This window comes from Megalobrama amblycephala, linkage group LG1, assembly GCF_018812025.1.
Source record: "Megalobrama amblycephala isolate DHTTF-2021 linkage group LG1, ASM1881202v1, whole genome shotgun sequence".
Classification (NCBI taxonomy): domain Eukaryota; kingdom Metazoa; phylum Chordata; class Actinopteri; order Cypriniformes; family Xenocyprididae; genus Megalobrama; species Megalobrama amblycephala.
This window is the reverse complement of record NC_063044.1, coordinates 63,458,201-63,476,113: the sequence shown is the minus strand read 5'-3', so window position 1 is coordinate 63,476,113 and position 17,913 is coordinate 63,458,201. Positions and strand designations below refer to the sequence as shown.

The 17,913-nt window shown below is 34.8% G+C and overlaps 2 protein-coding genes across 2 annotated transcripts; both read right to left on the bottom strand.

Annotated features, from left to right (window-relative positions):
• Positions 1 to 1,673: 1,673 nt before the first annotated feature.
• Positions 1,674 to 7,679, bottom strand: LOC125279088 (kelch-like protein 10). Its single transcript, XM_048208591.1, has 8 exons — positions 7,224 to 7,679; positions 6,582 to 7,074; positions 4,717 to 5,136; positions 4,267 to 4,464; positions 3,914 to 4,063; positions 2,356 to 2,472; positions 2,002 to 2,093; positions 1,674 to 1,882 (listed from the first exon to the last, which is right to left on the bottom strand). Exons 1-8 carry the CDS (start codon positions 7,370 to 7,372, stop codon positions 1,750 to 1,752), a joined length of 1,752 nt encoding a protein of 583 aa, XP_048064548.1. The 5' UTR covers positions 7,373 to 7,679; the 3' UTR covers positions 1,674 to 1,749.
• A 2,941-nt stretch (positions 7,680 to 10,620) lies between these two features.
• On the bottom strand, positions 10,621 to 17,867 carry phb (prohibitin). The gene is made up of 8 exons (XM_048208603.1): positions 17,765 to 17,867; positions 15,539 to 15,577; positions 14,945 to 15,047; positions 14,636 to 14,797; positions 14,295 to 14,437; positions 12,361 to 12,477; positions 12,182 to 12,277; positions 10,621 to 11,390 (listed from the first exon to the last, which is right to left on the bottom strand). Exons 3-8 carry the CDS (start codon positions 15,027 to 15,029, stop codon positions 11,178 to 11,180), a joined length of 816 nt encoding a protein of 271 aa, XP_048064560.1. The 5' UTR covers positions 15,030 to 15,047; positions 15,539 to 15,577; positions 17,765 to 17,867; the 3' UTR covers positions 10,621 to 11,177.
• Positions 17,868 to 17,913: the final 46 nt, after the last annotated feature.

Genomic DNA, 17,913 nt, shown 5'->3' with positions numbered 1-17,913 from the left:
TAACGATAACGTAATAGGAGGTGTGCGCCGAGGCACCGGCTTCATTCGCTTGGGGCGCATCCTTGATTCATTTCGTGTGTTTGAGTTCGTCGAGGTAAGAGCTTCGCGGGTGAAAACATGAACACACTGGATAGCCGCTTTATAGTACAAAATGAAGTTGTGCTTGTAAAAAAAATGACTGTTTTTCATGTTTGATACTGTAAAGCTGCTTGATTTTAAGCAATCTATTGAATGACGTGACGTGACTGGAGTGCTATTTTGCGGAGCTCGTGCTAACATACCCATGCTGTTATGATCAGACGCTTTTCTTATGCTTTCTATAATAAATGCTTACTGTTTTCTCATTTTTGTTGTGTTTATTTTGTTACTGAACTTGAACTTCATTTTACTCCTAAACGAAGAACAAAAAAGAACTTCGTTTGAAGTATACCGGGGCCTTTAGGAGTAGGGGTTGGGTTAGGTGATAGAAAATATCATTGACCCGATTTAAAATCAATGAAAGTCTATGTAATGTCCTCACTAAGACAGCAATACAAACCTGTGTGTGTGTGTATTTTTGATGAACATATAGAAATATTGAACTACAAATGATAACTTCACACTCATTTGAAATTGAACCATGACATTATATCACTATTTGGACAGGACTACTTTTCAAATGTCATTTGAGTTACAATTATTATTACCAACACCTGTGATTTCGTGTTCTGATTCTGTACACTTTTCTCCGTGTATGTCTATGGCGAGTCACGCAGTTACTGTGATACTCTGCGGCAAGTCCTACCTGTCTGGTCTGAAATAGTCCGAATATAAACACTTATTATAAGTGTACCATAATGATTCAGGATAAGACAAAAACACGGTTTTGAAAATGGATTCATGTTGTATATTCTCATTATGTAATTTTTGTAAATTTTTAACACAAAAAAAGTTGCGGACTGCAGCTTTAAGTAAATTTCACTTGATTTTATAAAAGTGGCTGTTTAAAATAAACTTGCCTAAGTGAGCAGAAAAATTTAGACATGTACCTTACTATGACCTGAGACTGATATTAAAATCATCTTTGCAAGTTCTGTGATTTGGCTCTATTTATCAATTTTATAATTTTATTTTTTATACCACACTTATTGAAATTGAATGAAAGCATGCTTTTGGAGCATAAGACTGTTGCACAAACGATAGTTCAGGGAGGTTTTAAATGCATATTGCCCACTGTGCACAGTTGCCCTGAAGCCACCGGGTTGGCAGTGCAACCGGGCTTGGGCCCGCCATCGTTGCTTGCAGCTATATTAATTATTAATATTTTCAGAAGTCAATAATGACACTGCAAAAATGATTTTTTAATGTAACACAAAAGTTATATTTCCATGTGTAGATTATGCCTAAAACGCCACATAATCAATGCTTCTCACAGAGACTGTTTATGAGTTAAATCAATCATACACAATCTATAATCATAAAACAGACCAAGACACATTCACCGGCCACCCTGAAAGACCGGTAATGACAGTAAAAGTTTAATAAAGCAATAAATAGTTTACTCAGTAAACAGAATTCTCAATATTAGATGTTGGTTTGTTGAGCTCCAGAGATCCCTTGCGAGATTTGAACTTACAGTCTTTTTAATGAGCAACACTACACCTGAGAGGAAGTTTAACATTTAGAATACAGACTCTTTTTTTGAATGCATTTATTCAGGAAACATGACACTCCTTTTGTAACCAGACTGTCAGATCTGCTAGAAGGAGATCATTCACTGTCAGACTCGTCTTGTGTCTGTACGGCGTCTCGTAGGGCAGCATACTCTGCCATGTAAGGCAATCCTGATACTACACAACAACTCAGAGCACTGCGGTAAATGGTCATTTCATTTGCATCAAACCTGTGGAGAAAACAGATGCAGTGAATGCAATGAAATATAGCCTACATAATACTTATAGACTTAGAGATATCTAATGCAGTCTGAAATGATCTGTGAGATTTAGTGTTTGTGGAAGTTACCATTCATCTGTCTTCTCATCGTAGGACTCTACATCACAGGTGGTGCCAATTCCGTTAGAGCCTCCGACAGCAAACAACTGACCATTAACTACCTGGATATTGAGGAAGGTAAAAGGAAAATAAATCATGTTTAACTTTACATGAATAAATCTTAGTAAGATGCAACACTTCAATTAAACAGGGTTGAATTTTTTGACTGTTGGAATAAGGTAGATGTTTTCTTAGTCAAACACATTGATCTTTGAAGGTTGCTACAATTTTATGGTGCAGTTAATATGGGATCCACCATATTCATTATCATAAAATCATTATTGTCATTTCACCAGATGCAGATATTAATTGTCCACACCTCACCTCAATGCCAAAGTTGCTGCGTGGGTTGTACATCGCTGCAACATCAAGCCAGATGTCAGTCAGCGGGTTGTAGGCCTCCACACTCCGCAAACGACTGGCACCATCATAACCACCAACCTTTAAATAAATACATTTTTTATTATGTATTCTGTGCATTTGTATGCACATACATGCATGCTATTTACACATTTGCAACCTTTAAACTGTGATTGTTCCATATTTCTATATTTGTGTCAGGGTTATTATAAACTAAATCCATAAAAAAACATTCACACTGTAAAAAATAATTTTCATGATTTGTTGTCATAAAATCTTTTCCTTTGTCAAATCAACTTAGATAATTAATGTAGTTCAGATAACATAATATTCTGAGTTTCTGTACATTAACCCAATTGCCTTCGTTGTATTAAATCAAATTTTTATTTTCAATAAACTCAAAATTTTAATGCAACCAGGTAACTTACTTTTTTATGGAAGAGGATTAGGGCCAAGCAATAATAAAAAAATAAAACCATCTCGAGATTAAAGTTGTTAAATTTCGAGAAAAAACTCGTTAAATTTTGAGAAAAAAGTCGAGATAAAATGTTGATAATAAACTCGTTAAATTACGAGAAAAAACTTGTTAAATTTCGAGAAAAAAGTCGAGATAAAATGTTAAGAATAAAGTCATTAAATTATGAGAATAAAGTCATTAAATTTTGAGAAAAAAGTCGAGATAAAATGTTGATAATAAACTCGTTAAATTACGAGAAAAAACTCGTTAAATTTCGAGAAAAAAGTCGAGATAAAATGTTGAGAATAAAGTCATTAAATTATGAGAATAAAGTCATTAAATTATGAGAAAAAAAAGTCATTAAATTACGAGAACAAATTCGTTAAATTATGAGAAAAATGTCATTAAATTTCGAGAAAAAAGTCGAGATAAAATGTTGAGAATAAACTCATTAAATTATGAGAATAAAGTCATTAAATTACAAGAAAAAAGTTGTTAAATTAATTTGTTCTCATAATTTAACGACTTTTTTTTCATAATTTAATGACTTTATTCTCAACATTTTATCTCGACTTTTTTCTCGAAATTTAACGAGTTTTTTCTCGAAATTTAACAACTTTAATCTCGAGATGGTTTTATTTTTTTATTATTGCTTGGCCCTAATCCTCTTCCGTACTTTTTTAAGTTAAACCAACAATTCTTTTTTACAGTGCAGTTAACTGAAATAAAATAAACTTTAACTAATTAACTTTAATAAATTATTAAAATATTAAAAAAATCGTATTTATTTTAAACTTTAAACATATTTTTTAATCAATAAAAACTATATAACTAATGAAAATGACAAAACACAACAAAATTACAAACATTTTAAATATATATATATATATATATATATAAACTTTCACAGATTATAATATATAAAACTATGACAGAAATTACAAAAACATAAAATTACATTAATACAAATATAATTAAAAATATAAAATAAAACTAATCAAAAATATAAAAACTATAATAGTATGTCAATGATACATAACACTGATATGCATGTTTAATACTCACAGCATACACTAGATCTCCGTAAGCGATCACACCGACACCACTGCGGCGGCTTCTCATGGGAGAGATGAGAGTCCACTGGTCTATTTCCGGGTTATAACTCTCAGCGGAAGAGAGACACTCGATCCCAGTAAAACCACCACAGATATAAACCTGACAAACACACACAAACATAACATACATGATGTTTGTGCACAATTATCACAGATTGTTCAGAAAAAAACTGTTTACAACACTCAGTATATTTTATATAATATTCCTGTTTTCTTATTTACACTATTATCATGCTCCTTCTGCTTTACAGGAATTAAGAGTCTCCAGCAGAAGAGTGTGGAGTCATGGGTCAGTGTTCTTACCCTGCCCTGCAGTGAGGTGGCGCTGGCGTCACTCCTCCGTTCATTCATTGGTGCTGTCAGTGTCCACTGATTGGTGTTTGGATCATAACGCTCTGCTGTTTTAAGCCGTTGATATCTATCAAAACCACCAATTGCATATATGCGCCCGTCCAGAACAGCCACACTTACGTAGCATCGGCGTTCATGCATGGGGGCCACCTGCAACACATCAGATACTTTACATCAATGTCCAAACACACATCAATAGACCATCACATTGGTTCTGTCCTATCAGTTGCAAAAATTACAATGGTATTAACACAATTTTTTAATAGTATTTGGAGAACCATTATTCAGTACTATGGTCCATGACAATATCAAAGTAAAATCTGACACCATGACTGTACAATGGTACTTTTTTTGTAAAAGAAGCTGAATTAAAGCTACACGTTGACCTACAACATTACTCACCTCATGAAAAGTGTGAGTGATGAGATTACATTTCCTCACGCTGTTGAAATACTCCACACCATCATAACCACCAACACAATAAACAAACTCCTCCAGGACCGCTGTACCAAGATAGGCTCTGGGACGCTCATCGTCTTGAGTTACACTGACCCAGCGGTCTGCCTTCACATCATATGCCTCAATCTCATTGGTGGGATTGCCGCCGCTCCATCCTCCGATGGCCAATAGGATATCTGAGGGCAGACGTGGGCGTGTCAGTTGATGTATGAGCTCTTGGTTGGTGGATTCATCCATGCCGAGGTCAAACATAGTCTTCATTGCATTGATGATAACAGGCTTGCAGGCTTCATTCTCCATCACCAGTGGATTGTTCTTCACATTATTGATGAAGTAGTCTGATGGCATCAACCCCAATCGAACCTGAAGCACAGTGAAGGGAGAGTTTATACTTTCAGAGCTGCTAGACTGTTGCAAGGCTGTTGCCAAGCAGTTCAAAGTTCAAAAATGAAAAACAAAATTCCAAAATTTCTTAAGATGTTAAGTCTTGTGTTCTGTAAAATGTATTAAAATGTAAGGATTAGTTCACTTTAAAATGAAAATTAGCCCAAGATTTACTCAGGCTCAAGCCATCCTAGGCGTATATGACTTTCTTCTTTCTGATGAACACAATCAGAGATATATTAATAAATATCCTGACGCATCTGAGCTATAAGTTATAAAGTAAAATATCTAGCTTCTGCAAGACCACCTTCCATATTCAACTTATGAAAAAAGCTTTTTCTGTAAGTTGAATACGAAAGGTGTAGGACGTAGCGAAAGCATTTTGAACTGGAAGAGGCGTTAAACTTTCTTTGTAAGTTGAATACGGAAGGTGGTCTGGTAGAGGCTAGATATTTTACTTCATAACTTGTTAAATATGCATATTTTTCTTACACAAACGCATCGCTTTGCTTTAGGAGGCCTTTATTAACCCCCTGGACGTATGTTTATGATGGATGGATGGATGCACTTGTATCTTCAGCTCATACTCGTTGGTCCCATTTACTGCCATTATAAAGCTCAGACGCGTCAGGATATTTATTAATATAACTCAGATTGTGTTCATCAGAAAGAAGAAAGTCATATATACACCTAGGATGGCTTGAGAGTGAGTAAATCTTGGGGTAATTTTCATTTGAAAGTGAACTAATCCTTTAAGCGAGTTTATGCTTAAAACAAGAAAAATATCTGTCAGAGGAGTAAGAAAAATAAACTTGTTTGAGATTTGAATTAAGAATATTTTCTTACCCCATGACAGGATTATTGTAGTTAAACTAAAACCCTAAAATAAAATGAGAATAAACTTTAACTTAAATAAAACATTAAAAAACTTAAACTAATTGTCAAGACACCATTTCTCATTTTCATTTAGTCTGATGTATACTAAAATAACTAAAACTCAAATAAAATTAGATACAAATTATAGACACAATTAAACAAAAAAAATATGTTAACACTTTAGTATGGGGAACAATTCTCACTTTTAACTGGTTGCTTATTAGCTGTTTATTAGTACTTATAAAGCACATATTAATGCCTTATTCTGCATGACCTTATTCTACATCCCAAAATCCTACACCATACCTAAACTTAAACACTACAACAACAACCTTACTAACTATTATTAAGCAGTAAATTAAGAGTTTATTGAGGCAAAAGTTGTAGTTAATAGAGAATATGTGTTCCCCATACCAAAGTGATACCAAATTAATATAAATGACAAAACGACAAAACAAAATTACTACAATTTTAAATAAAATTATAGCAGAAAATGAAGAGTTATTTGATATTTGTAATGTAAAACAAGACAAAACTCTCTGTTTTACCTTTGGCAGAAGCACGGCAATGGTTTGCTTCCTGTTTTCAGGTGCATAATTAATCCATTGGAGGACTGCTTCAAAAACCACCTTCTCCTGTTTAACATTCAGCTCATCCTTTCCGATGATTTCTTCAGGTTGTTCCAGCGAGAGCTCCAGGAACTCCTCAGGTTCGAGCAGAACCTCCTCAAAGTTCTGCAGGATGTAGTGCATTGCTTTATCGTGGAGCTTTGAGCAGGAAAAAATGTCCTCTGTAAACCTGCAGATGCCAATGCAGTTCTCTGGGCATAAATGTTCCTCCAGGAACTGGCGGCAAGCATCAACAAGATCCCACACCAAAAACTGATCAGCCGCCACCAAGAGCTCTGTCACATTTTCTTCTGTGATGAGTGCAGATCCTGTGTATGCGAACTGAATAATCTGAGACAGGGAGTCTTGGGACATTCCTGGAGTTTCATAAAATTGTTTTTCTGTGCTGCTCCAGTTGTTGGAGAAAAGAGCCCTGAGAACAAAATTCATTTTCATGCATTTATATATTTGGACCGCTTAGGCAATTTCAACAATATGATGCTGGCAGTGGAAATTATGTATGTAATTCTAATTATTTCTTGGTAATTTGCACACAATTGCAGTTCAAATGCTTCTCCTCACCTAAAGTAAGGGCTGAAGGCAGACAAGATGATCTTGTGCGCTCGAAATTCTGCGCCATCTGCCCTGATGATCACGTCAGTGTGTTCGCCCAGGAAACGTGCTTCATCAAACAAATTAAACGCTGTTTCACTTATGTTAGTGCACTCCATGTTCTCTCTGACGTTGGTCTTTAAATGTATTTCGTCTTCTCACCTCAAAACTCTGATCAATGTAATCTCAGGTTTGTGTCTTTGTGGCGACCCAATGCTCAGCAGAGTTCTAGAATGTCTTTGTGACATCATAGTTGCAGAACTTGAATATCAGTTTGTGGAATTGGCTACATAATTATCATGGAGTTTGCTTTTATCAATTCTTTTTGCGTGAAACATTTTCACAGTCACAAAGATATTAAAATTCATCTAATAAATTATTTTATTGGTCAGTGACCTATAAAGCATGGGATAATTATTCATTTGAATATGCAGTCACCTTTTTGATTGCACAAAACACACACAATTTTTGACAGCAGGAGTTTTCTTGCATAGAGTGACCCCAAACAAAGAGGTCACACAAGGTCACACATAAATAATCATTTTCAATCAGTATCTGGGGCATGCTGTAGTCCAGATTAAAATGTTAAAATGTTTAAATTTGAAAATAAATAGCCTATTTAGTGCTGAGATGAACACCATTGCAAATACAAAAATCTGAATAGCTGTTTAAAACATTCAGATATTGTTCAGAAACAGATTAGCAACTGCTTTGTTTATGGGGTTACCGGGGTAACGGCTGCATTTCTGCTGTGTCATTTTCATTCAGTGTGTCTCCTTCACTCGTTCCGAAGGAAGGAAAGATATACAGTGAGTCACCTGAAATGGTTTGGATGGTTTTCTACTGTATGTAACGAAACATCACATTAAACCAGAGTGAATTTGGAGGACGTTACAGCTATTCTGTGTGAAATATAGGGGGTTAACAGATTTCGGTGACCCTAAAACAGCTTTGTTACAGCCATTCTGTGTGAAATTGTCATTATTAGGACCTGAACATATTTTTGGTATGTTTTTGTCAATATAATTAAGGCCTGAGGTGAAGGGCCCTATTGTTTTCCTGGGTACATTTTTTTCAGACTTTCAGGAAATTTTGGAGCCCTTAACATGCTCAAAACCTTTGCACACACATTGGAATTGTCGGCCATCAGGGCCGGGCACAAGTTGTTTTCAAAATTTTATATGGTTGTATTTGTAGAGCACCCCTTTTCACTTACAGTAACCCAACTTCATACAGTTATAGATCTCATTGCATATTCTAAGTCATACGGAAAGGGTCGAAAAGGGTAACAGGAAGAGTCTCATATCTTCTAAACAATATATTATACACCATTTATTTCTATATAAAATAATACAAATATTAGAAATAAACATTTTATTTTACTTTTTCAATTAAAGCAGTATGTGTAAGTTAAAATATTTAATATTTAATTAACATATTTAATATTTAGTGTAACCTACGGAAGAGGATCAGGGCCAAGCAATAATAAAAAAATAAAACCATCTCAAGATTAAAGTTGTTAAATTTCGAGAAAAAACTCGTTAAATTTCGAGAAAAAAGTCGAGATAAAATGTTGAGAATAAAGTCATTAAATTATGAGAAAAAAGTCGTTAAATTACGAGAACAAATTTGTTAGATTATGAGAAAAATGTCATAATTTAACAAATTTGTTCTCATAATCTAACGACTTTTTTCTCGTAATTTAATGACTTTATTCTCAACATTTTCTCAACTTTTTTTCTCAAAATTTAACGAGTTTTTTCTCGTAATTTAATGAGTTTATTCTCAACATTTTATCTCGACTTTTTTCTCGAAATTTAACAACTTTAATCTCGAGATGGTTTTATTTTTTTATTATTGCTTGGCCCTAATCCTCTTCTGTAGTAACCACTAGATGACAGCATAGGTATTTTTTAGCAAGGTTGAGAAAATTCTTTTTGCTGAAAACAAAATGTTGAAACTGATAAAAATTGTTCAGACATAATCCTTTTATCAGGGATTGCATTTGGATATATGTTTAGACAGTATCAAAAACAACTTTCTGTCACAGTTTAGGTTTAATTTTTGTTTTTGTTTAAAATGTGTCATGGTTTGCAGGTCTGTGTGTTCATTTTGCTTGTCTTGCTCAGCACACCTGAAGCTCATCAGTTCTGCTTTTATGTGGTGTGTTTGCTCTTGCCTGTTGTCAGATCATTGGTGCTCATGCCTGCTGTTTTTCCTGTTTTGTTTTGTTCCAGTTCCCTGTGCCTTTGTTTCTCACTGGACTATCTGTCATTGCATTCTCCTCGCTTCCAAGGCCTGCCATTCACCATCTTCTACCCATGATTCTGACCATTTTGCTTAAATATTTCTCTGTTTCTAAATAAACTGCAGGATCCGGAGTTATTTTCTGACAAAATGTAAAAAGTTTCTGGCTTAACTGCCTGGTAAAACATTTACAACTGATCCTTAGATCCGTGTGTGTTTGTGTGAGTCTATTTTACACTCTTGATGGTTTAGAGTTTAACCCTTTCATTTCAATTCTGCCTGTATTACAGGATAAGAAATCTCTTAATGTTTTTCTCTGTTTGAATGGAAAAAAAAAAAAAAAAAATGGCAAAGAACCAGTTCATTAATAGTGCACTTAAAACATAGTTTTATATAATTAGTTTAAATTTAGGTTAATAAAAATGTAAAACATAATTTAAGATATATACATCTGGTATTTGGTACATTATTGCTAGTTTAGAGTTTAACCCTTTCATTGCAGTCTGCAGTTGCCTACATTACAGGATAAGATATATCTTAGGCATTTTAATATCAGTTTGAATAACAAAATAAATGCATAACCAGTTCATTTATAGTCCCTTGACAAAATAGTTGTATATAATTAGTTAATTTATTAAGTTAATAAATTATAAAATAACCTTAACAAATACTTCTAGAAGTACAAAATTTTGTGATGCAAAATGATAAATTTACATTAACTTGAAGCTGACCTATGACATCATGTCACATGCAGTTTTTCTAAATTTAAATGATCTCATGGATGTGGCTGTTGTGGTTCACGGTCATAGTGGCACCAGCTGGCTGCAGTAATCATGGGGTATTCAAATGACTTTTACTCGCTTTAAATGCATATTGCCTATCATGCACAGTTGCCCTGAAGCTACCGGGGTGGTGGTGGTGCCGAGGCTTGGGCCCGTCATTGCTGCTTGCAGCTATATATTTTTTTTTTTGTATTTTCATTTTGACTTCCTGTGTCTACTGAATAAAAATAACTGATCTCTCATTATAGTTTCTCATTTCCAGATAAGAACATTGACAAGAACAATTAAGTAAGACAAAAATACTAAGTTTCATTTGAACTGACGCACATTCAACTGCATTTTGGTTTAATATAAATGATTCATTGTTTATTGATTATTTTATCAATTCGCCACTTGCGGAATACAAGGGCATTCCTTCTGCCACATACACACAATAACAAAACATATTCAACAACACAGTCAGTCCTGCAGGAGCAGAGATTGATGTCAATCATCCTGCAGTGCAGTGTGTCTTACTGCTCATTAATGTACAGTTTAATTTAGCTTTGCATGGTATTTAGATCAAATTCTTCTGATGGAGAATTTAACTGAAAGGCTTATGGGTTTCAAACAATATCAACTCACATTTAGCAAACATTTCAAATGCAAATACATATGCACCGGCAGCACATTTGCATACACACAGACTCTTCCCCTTGACTCTTTCCAATTGCTGTAACCACCTTGTGGCAGTCCATACTTTCAGGAATAGAGTAAGAAACTCTTGGACTAAAGAAAGCCTATAGGCTGATCAGATAGTTTCATGGGTTCTACAGACATCATCTTTTCCAAAAGTAGCCAAAATTAGAACAAAAAAAAAAGTGAAGTGAGTGTGTGTGTCTCTCTAGTTTCCCTGTCACTGTGGTAACTGAAGGAGCGTTCCCTGTCCAGACGGGAGGTAGGTAACATTGCGAGAGCGGCTGAGCTGGAAGGCGATGTCCTCGGCTGCCTCCAGCTTTCTCAGCTCCACCAGGCCGTCACCAGCTACTGCCAGAGAATCGGCGATCAATAGCGCAGCCTGGGAGTCTCCTTCAGCTGATATAATGGCTGCCTGCTTCTGCTGTTCTGCCTGAGAGACAATTACAGAGACAATGTTACATCACCTGTTGCTTATGGGACAAATAAAAATGTATTTTTCAATTTTATATGAAATTTTTTTTTATTTTTAATAATTCATTTCACCTTATAATTAATAAATTTATAGATAAAATAAAAAATATACACTAAGTTCATAAGTTTGGAGTCAGTAAGAAACGAGTATGGTTATTCAACAAGGATGCATTAAACATTTCATGTAAAAGATTTGTTAAATTATCTTTTTGAACTTTTTATTCAAAGAATCCTGAAAAAAATGTTTCATGCTGTTTTCAACATTGATAATAATGTTTCTTGAGCACCAAATCATCACATTAGAATGATTTCTGAAGGATTATGTGATGTGATTGCTGATTGTTTTTACTGTATTTTTGATCAAATAAATTCAGTCTTCGTGAGGATAAGAGACCATTAAATCTTACCAACCCCAAACTATTGAACGGTAGTGTAGATTTAAAATTAGAAAAAATACAATAGAATTATTTCGCTATTATCTAATGCAAGGAATATTCCATATATATTGTCACATTGTTCTGAGGGGGAAAAAAATGTAAATTTTGCAATAAGCAAGATGCACATTTTATTTAGCAGGTGATTTTGGTGTTGATTGTGCGCATAACTTAAAACAGTGAGAGTCATTTATATAAATACCTAATAGGTTTGGTTTCGAATTGGAGAGTAACTCCATTACAATTACTAATTAAAGACAATTTTTCTCTCATTGGGCAAATGTTAATTTCGGACCATGCACTGCACCATTCTTACCTTTTCTACAACAAACCTGGCCCTCTCAGCCTCCTGCTGTGCAACCTGCTTCATCTCAACAGCCTCAGTGAACTCCTTGCCAAACGTCAGATGTGTCTGAGGGGAGAGACACATAAGGGTGAGACAGTGAAGGGGAGAGAAACTGAAACATGAACAAAGGGAAAAAAAGAGGTCTTTACCAGAGAGACGTCATCTAGAATGAGACCGAAGGTGGATGCTCTTTCATTCAGATCTTCACTGACCTGCCTGGACACCAGCTCTCTCTGAGTGATGAGCTCACCGGCATCAAAACGGGCCTGCAGAAAGATAGATGCACATTAAAATGGCGTTTAATCTATGCCAGGTTTTAGTTTTATCTTTTGTTCTGTAGATGTTACCAACATTCAGCTCTACACACATTTCCATCCAAAAGTTTGTGGTCGTTAATTTTTTTAAAGGGTTAGTTCACCCCAAAATGAAATTTCTGTCATTAATTACTCACCCTCATGTCGTTCCAAACCCGTAAGACCTTCGATCATCTTCGGAAGGCAAATGAAGATCTTTTTGATGAAGTCTGAGAGACGTCCGTCCCTCCATTGCCTAGGCATAAGCAGAAGCTCAACCAAATGTGAATGACACACAAGAACAAACCTCTTCCGGAAGCATAACCAATTCATTCTCGTGTGTTAGGCAGCACATTTGAGCTTCCAGAAGAGGTTTGTTCTTGTGCGTCATTCACGTTCAGTTGAGCTTCTGCTTATGTTCGCTGATCAATGTTTATATGCAAGTAAAACTCCAAATTAAATCTGTTCATCATAAAAAGTGATCGAGTCTCTTCAGAAAATTTGGACTAAACCGCTCAATTCTTATGGAATAGTTTAACGATCTCTTTATGAACTTTTTGAAGTGTCAAAGTGGTAGTTGAAAAGGCAGTCATTGGAGGAACCAGACATCTCTCAGATTTCATCAAAAATATCTTAATTTGTGTTCTAAAGATGAACAAAAGTCTTATGGGTGTGGAACGACATGAGGGTGAGTAATTAATGACAGAAATGTCATTTTGGGGTGAACTAACCCTTCAAAAAAAGTTTTTGTATCGTATGCTCACAAAGGCTGTATGTATTTGATCAAAAATACAGTAAAACACTAATATTGTGAGATATTATTACAATTTTGAAAAAAAAAAAAAAAAAGTTTTCTATTTTAATTTAAAATGTATTTTATTCCTGTGATGCAAAGCTGAATTTTTAGCATCATTACTCCAATCTTCAGTGTCACATGATCCTTCAGAAATCATTCTAATATGATGATTTGATGCTCAAACATGAATATATATTATCAAATATAAAACATGTAGTATTATTATTATTATTATTATTATGCCTGCACGATTTATCGCATGATATGAAAAATAACATTGAACTTAAACGTAATTATTGCTTAAATCCATCAATGTCAATGAAGTATGGCTCCAAATGCTAATCCATCTGAAAGCAATGCGAGTTTGAGTCGCTTATAATGTACATTTAAAAAAGCAACACACGTCAAACATCTTTCCAGACATGAGAAGCATTTATTAACATCTTGTCCAACAAAAGACAACATTTAATAACATGTTTTACTCCAAACTCACTTCATAACGACAGTTGAGCATCCTTCTGTGAGATGATGTGGCGTCTTACACAGAATAAGGCAGCCGTGTGTTTATTAGTCATGTTTAATTAATCAAAGCATTTCAGTCTTCTGTTTATTCAGCTACAGCGATATGACAAGTGTTATCTTTTTCTGCAGCAGGGCATATTTGGAGTTTCTAAGTGAGAGCGCCCTCTGGCTTTCAGATGGAGAAGCTTTTACTATTGATCACAGAGCCGTACAGCTCTGACAAGCTGCGCATAAAATAATTGCAGCTTTTGCCAAATCATATGTGGTTTAATCGCAATAAATCGTGCAGCCCTAATTATTATCAATGTTGAAAACATTTGTGCTGCTTAATATTTTTTCGGCTTTTTTTTTCTTTTTCAAAAGAAGAGCATTTATTTGAAAAGGATTTGTTTTGTAACATTACAAATGTCTTTACTATCACTTTTGATCAATTTAATGCACATTTCTTCATAACGTTATGCCTGATACTCACCACTACAGCCTTCAGAACCTCAGTGGTGATGGAGGGCAGCACTCTCTCATCATAGTCCTCTCCAATACTCATGAAAATCCGGGGCAGCTGTCCAGCAACTGGTCGGAACAGGATTCTTAGCGTGATGTTCACATTCTGCAAATCTGAATGGGACAAAGACAGCCAGTTTCCAAAGTTTTATTAGTACAGCAGAAAAGCAAGAACCCTCAACATATTGTGATTCAGAGAGAGATAGCATGAGATAAACAATAAAGAATAGACAGCAGAGCGGACAAAAAAAAATAGAGAGCAAATGAAGAACAGCAGTCAGACAGAAACTGTAAGAGAATGGCATGATGTACCTTTGCTACCAGTGATGACTGGCACATTACGTGGACGGGACCTGCAGTCAAAGATGATTGGCTTCTGCACCCAGGGTATAAGGAAGTGTGTGCCCTCCCCAACAACATCATCCTGGACACCTCGAAACCTGTCGAAGATGACAGCCCTGTGTCCCGCATCCACTGCAATGAAAAAACACAGAGTGTTAAACAAAACATCTTCAAATTTAAATTAAAACACTTAGTTTGATATAATAATTGTAATGTTATCTCAATGTGTCATTAGGTACATTACAAAGAACTAAAGCGGTTGAGCACCACTGAACTTACCATTGTATAGAGCAGAGTTGACTACACCTCCTCCAATAGCCAAGGCCAATCCCAGCTTTCCAATGGACTCAAAGAGTTTCGCCATGGCAACAATGTGACAGTCCTGATGAGAGAAGCATATGCATCTTAATCATCGCATTATGGATCACCACTAATTAATGTAAAGGCCCTCGAATAATCAAAACATCAGGTCCGGTTCAGCAGTGACATGACATGACATGAATGAAACGTGCTAACCTGCTCTCACTTTGAGTGGGTCAGACATGGCCAGCGAAAAGCATTGGCAAATCAACCTTACAATTATGAAACACTCCCGGTAAATTGGTATTCGCTAATACAGTAATTTATATGAGAAATATCAACGGGGATTAAAAGACTTCCGCTGTAGTGAACTTTAATTAATTAGCCAGCTACGCGCTAATGGTGCAACTGACATGTAATCATGTCCTGCTGCCAACCTTCCCACTAATATAGACCCATCATGCTCGCTTCCCTTTCAGTGGTCACATTATAGTTACTGGCGCTTTGTACATAAAATTAAAACACAAAATCCATATTAAAACATCGCTAATCTCTTACAACGTGACTACTCACCCACTAACGCTGTTAGATCACAGTGACCTCCACCAGAGCCTGCGCAAGAAACACATGAAAAGGTGGCGTTTGAGCATGCGCAGAATCTTCAACATAGACTTCTCTGATTGGAGAGAGGGACACGGAAGAGAACGCCCCCGTGAGTAAAGATAACTGCTATTGGTGTACATCTGCTCGTTGGTTTAGAATGAGGACTCACAGTGGGTGTTTATTCAACTGTGGGACCTTTTGTTGACTTTTTAAAATTAAACTCCACATTTCATTTATTGTAGTATCTGTACTCTGTTTCAATTGTTCTGTAATTGTTTGTGGTTTTGTAATGTTTACTCTTCTGCTGCAGGTACATACTTAAGTGTTGCCAGAAAGAAAACAAACAAACAAATAAGCACAGTCCACTGCATATGGAAAGTGAGCTAACATTACTAATTTTTCCATTGTACAACTTGTAGCTCAGACCCTTAAAGGGATATTTCACCCAAAAATGAAAATTCTGTCATCATTTACTCACACTCAAATTGTTCCAAACCTGTATAAATTTCTTTGTTCTGTTGAACAAATAAGGAAGATATTTTGAAGAATGTGTTAAACTGAACAGTTCTGGGGCTCCATTGACTTCCACAGTATTTATTTTGCTACTATGGAAGTCAATGGTGCCCCAAAGCGGCCTGGTTGCAAACTTTCTTCAAAATATTTTCCTTTGTGTTCAACAGAACAAAGAAATTTACACAGGTTTGGAACAACTGATGAAAGAATTTTCATTTTTGAGTCAACTACCCCTTTAACCACTATATGACCAGAGCTGGGTAGTAACGGATTACATGTAATCTGGATTACGTAATCAGATTCCAAAAATCAAGTACTTGTAATTAGAGTAAACTACTTTTTAAAATACTCGTAATCAGACTACAGTTACTTTTTTATGGATTACATGATTACATATTATTTACAGTAAGTTGTTCACAATTCATTGATTCTCCTAATTTTTCATTTTATTAATGTTTATATTTTTTTTCATAATAAACCTGCCGCTTATATACATTCGTGATTCTTCGAGTTTTTCCACCGGTGAGGGGGAAATATAGATGAAATATAGATGAAATATAGATGAATATATATGGGTCAATGACGTGACGCAAACTATTCTGTGTCCATATGGTTTAATTAAATTTAAAAGGGTTAAAATTTCAAAATAAATGAGCAAATTACTTGCATACATTCTCTTTTTTGAGGACCAAGTCTGTTTTAATTCATTTTCTCATTCATTTTTAATTAATTTATTGAGAATTTCACCTTTTTAAAACAAGATGAATTATTTGGTACAGTTTTTACGGTTACACCGCATTGATGTTTTTGCAATCATCCCCCAAATATTCTCTCAAAATGAATTAAAATCAGACATTTTCGACTTTGTCCTCAAAAAAGAGAATGTATACAAGTAATTTGCGAATGTAATTCGAAATTGTAACCCCTTTAAATTTAAAAATTTGTAAACATTTTAAAAATTTTACTAAACCATATGGACACAAAAAATAGTGTCACATCATTGACCCATATCTGAAATAATAAAAATATATATGAAATGTAGATGAAATATTTGATGTAGCAGTGATATTGCTGTGAATTTCATGTTTTTCAGTATTTGTTTTTGTAATGTTGCTGTTTTCTAAATGTACTTAATTTTAAGTAAATATGTTTTAAAATCATAAGATGTGATTTTGTTTTATTCAGTGTTACTATCAGCAAACACTAACAGGTACATTAGTGTTAGTATTTTGAAGTATTAACTGTCCATACATTGCACTTTAAAAAGAATATGTCAAGGCTCTTGTTGGTGAAAATAATATATATTTTTTGGAATATATTTTTCTTTTTATCTGTCATAATAGTACAAGATTATTCTACAATATAATGTGACATCAAATAAGGGTTAGCACAAAAGTAATCTAAATGTAATCCAAAAGTAGTCAGATTACATTACCAAAAATGTGTAGTCTGTGTAAAATTACAAATTTTGTCACGAAGTTTGTAATCAGTAACTGATTACAATTCATTAATAATCTACCCAGCTCTGTCTATCACAACCTCGATAAAACAGGAAGTTGTTTTCTCATAAAGTTTAAATGGCCCTGTAATAGTAAATTATATCCTAGTGTACTTTTGTTGATCGCAGTATTACAAAGCGAATACCTAGCTGGATGAATAAAGATAAATGAAACTATAAAATACCTGCTGAAATGTGCTACATGTAGATATATCCATAGACATCTATGTGTTAGATTATTATGGATACAGCTACAGTAAGCCACGTGACGCTGTGACTCCTGCTCCGGGAAATCTTTCCGTGTGTCTCAATCAGCTCCCTAGTTCAGTAGTCA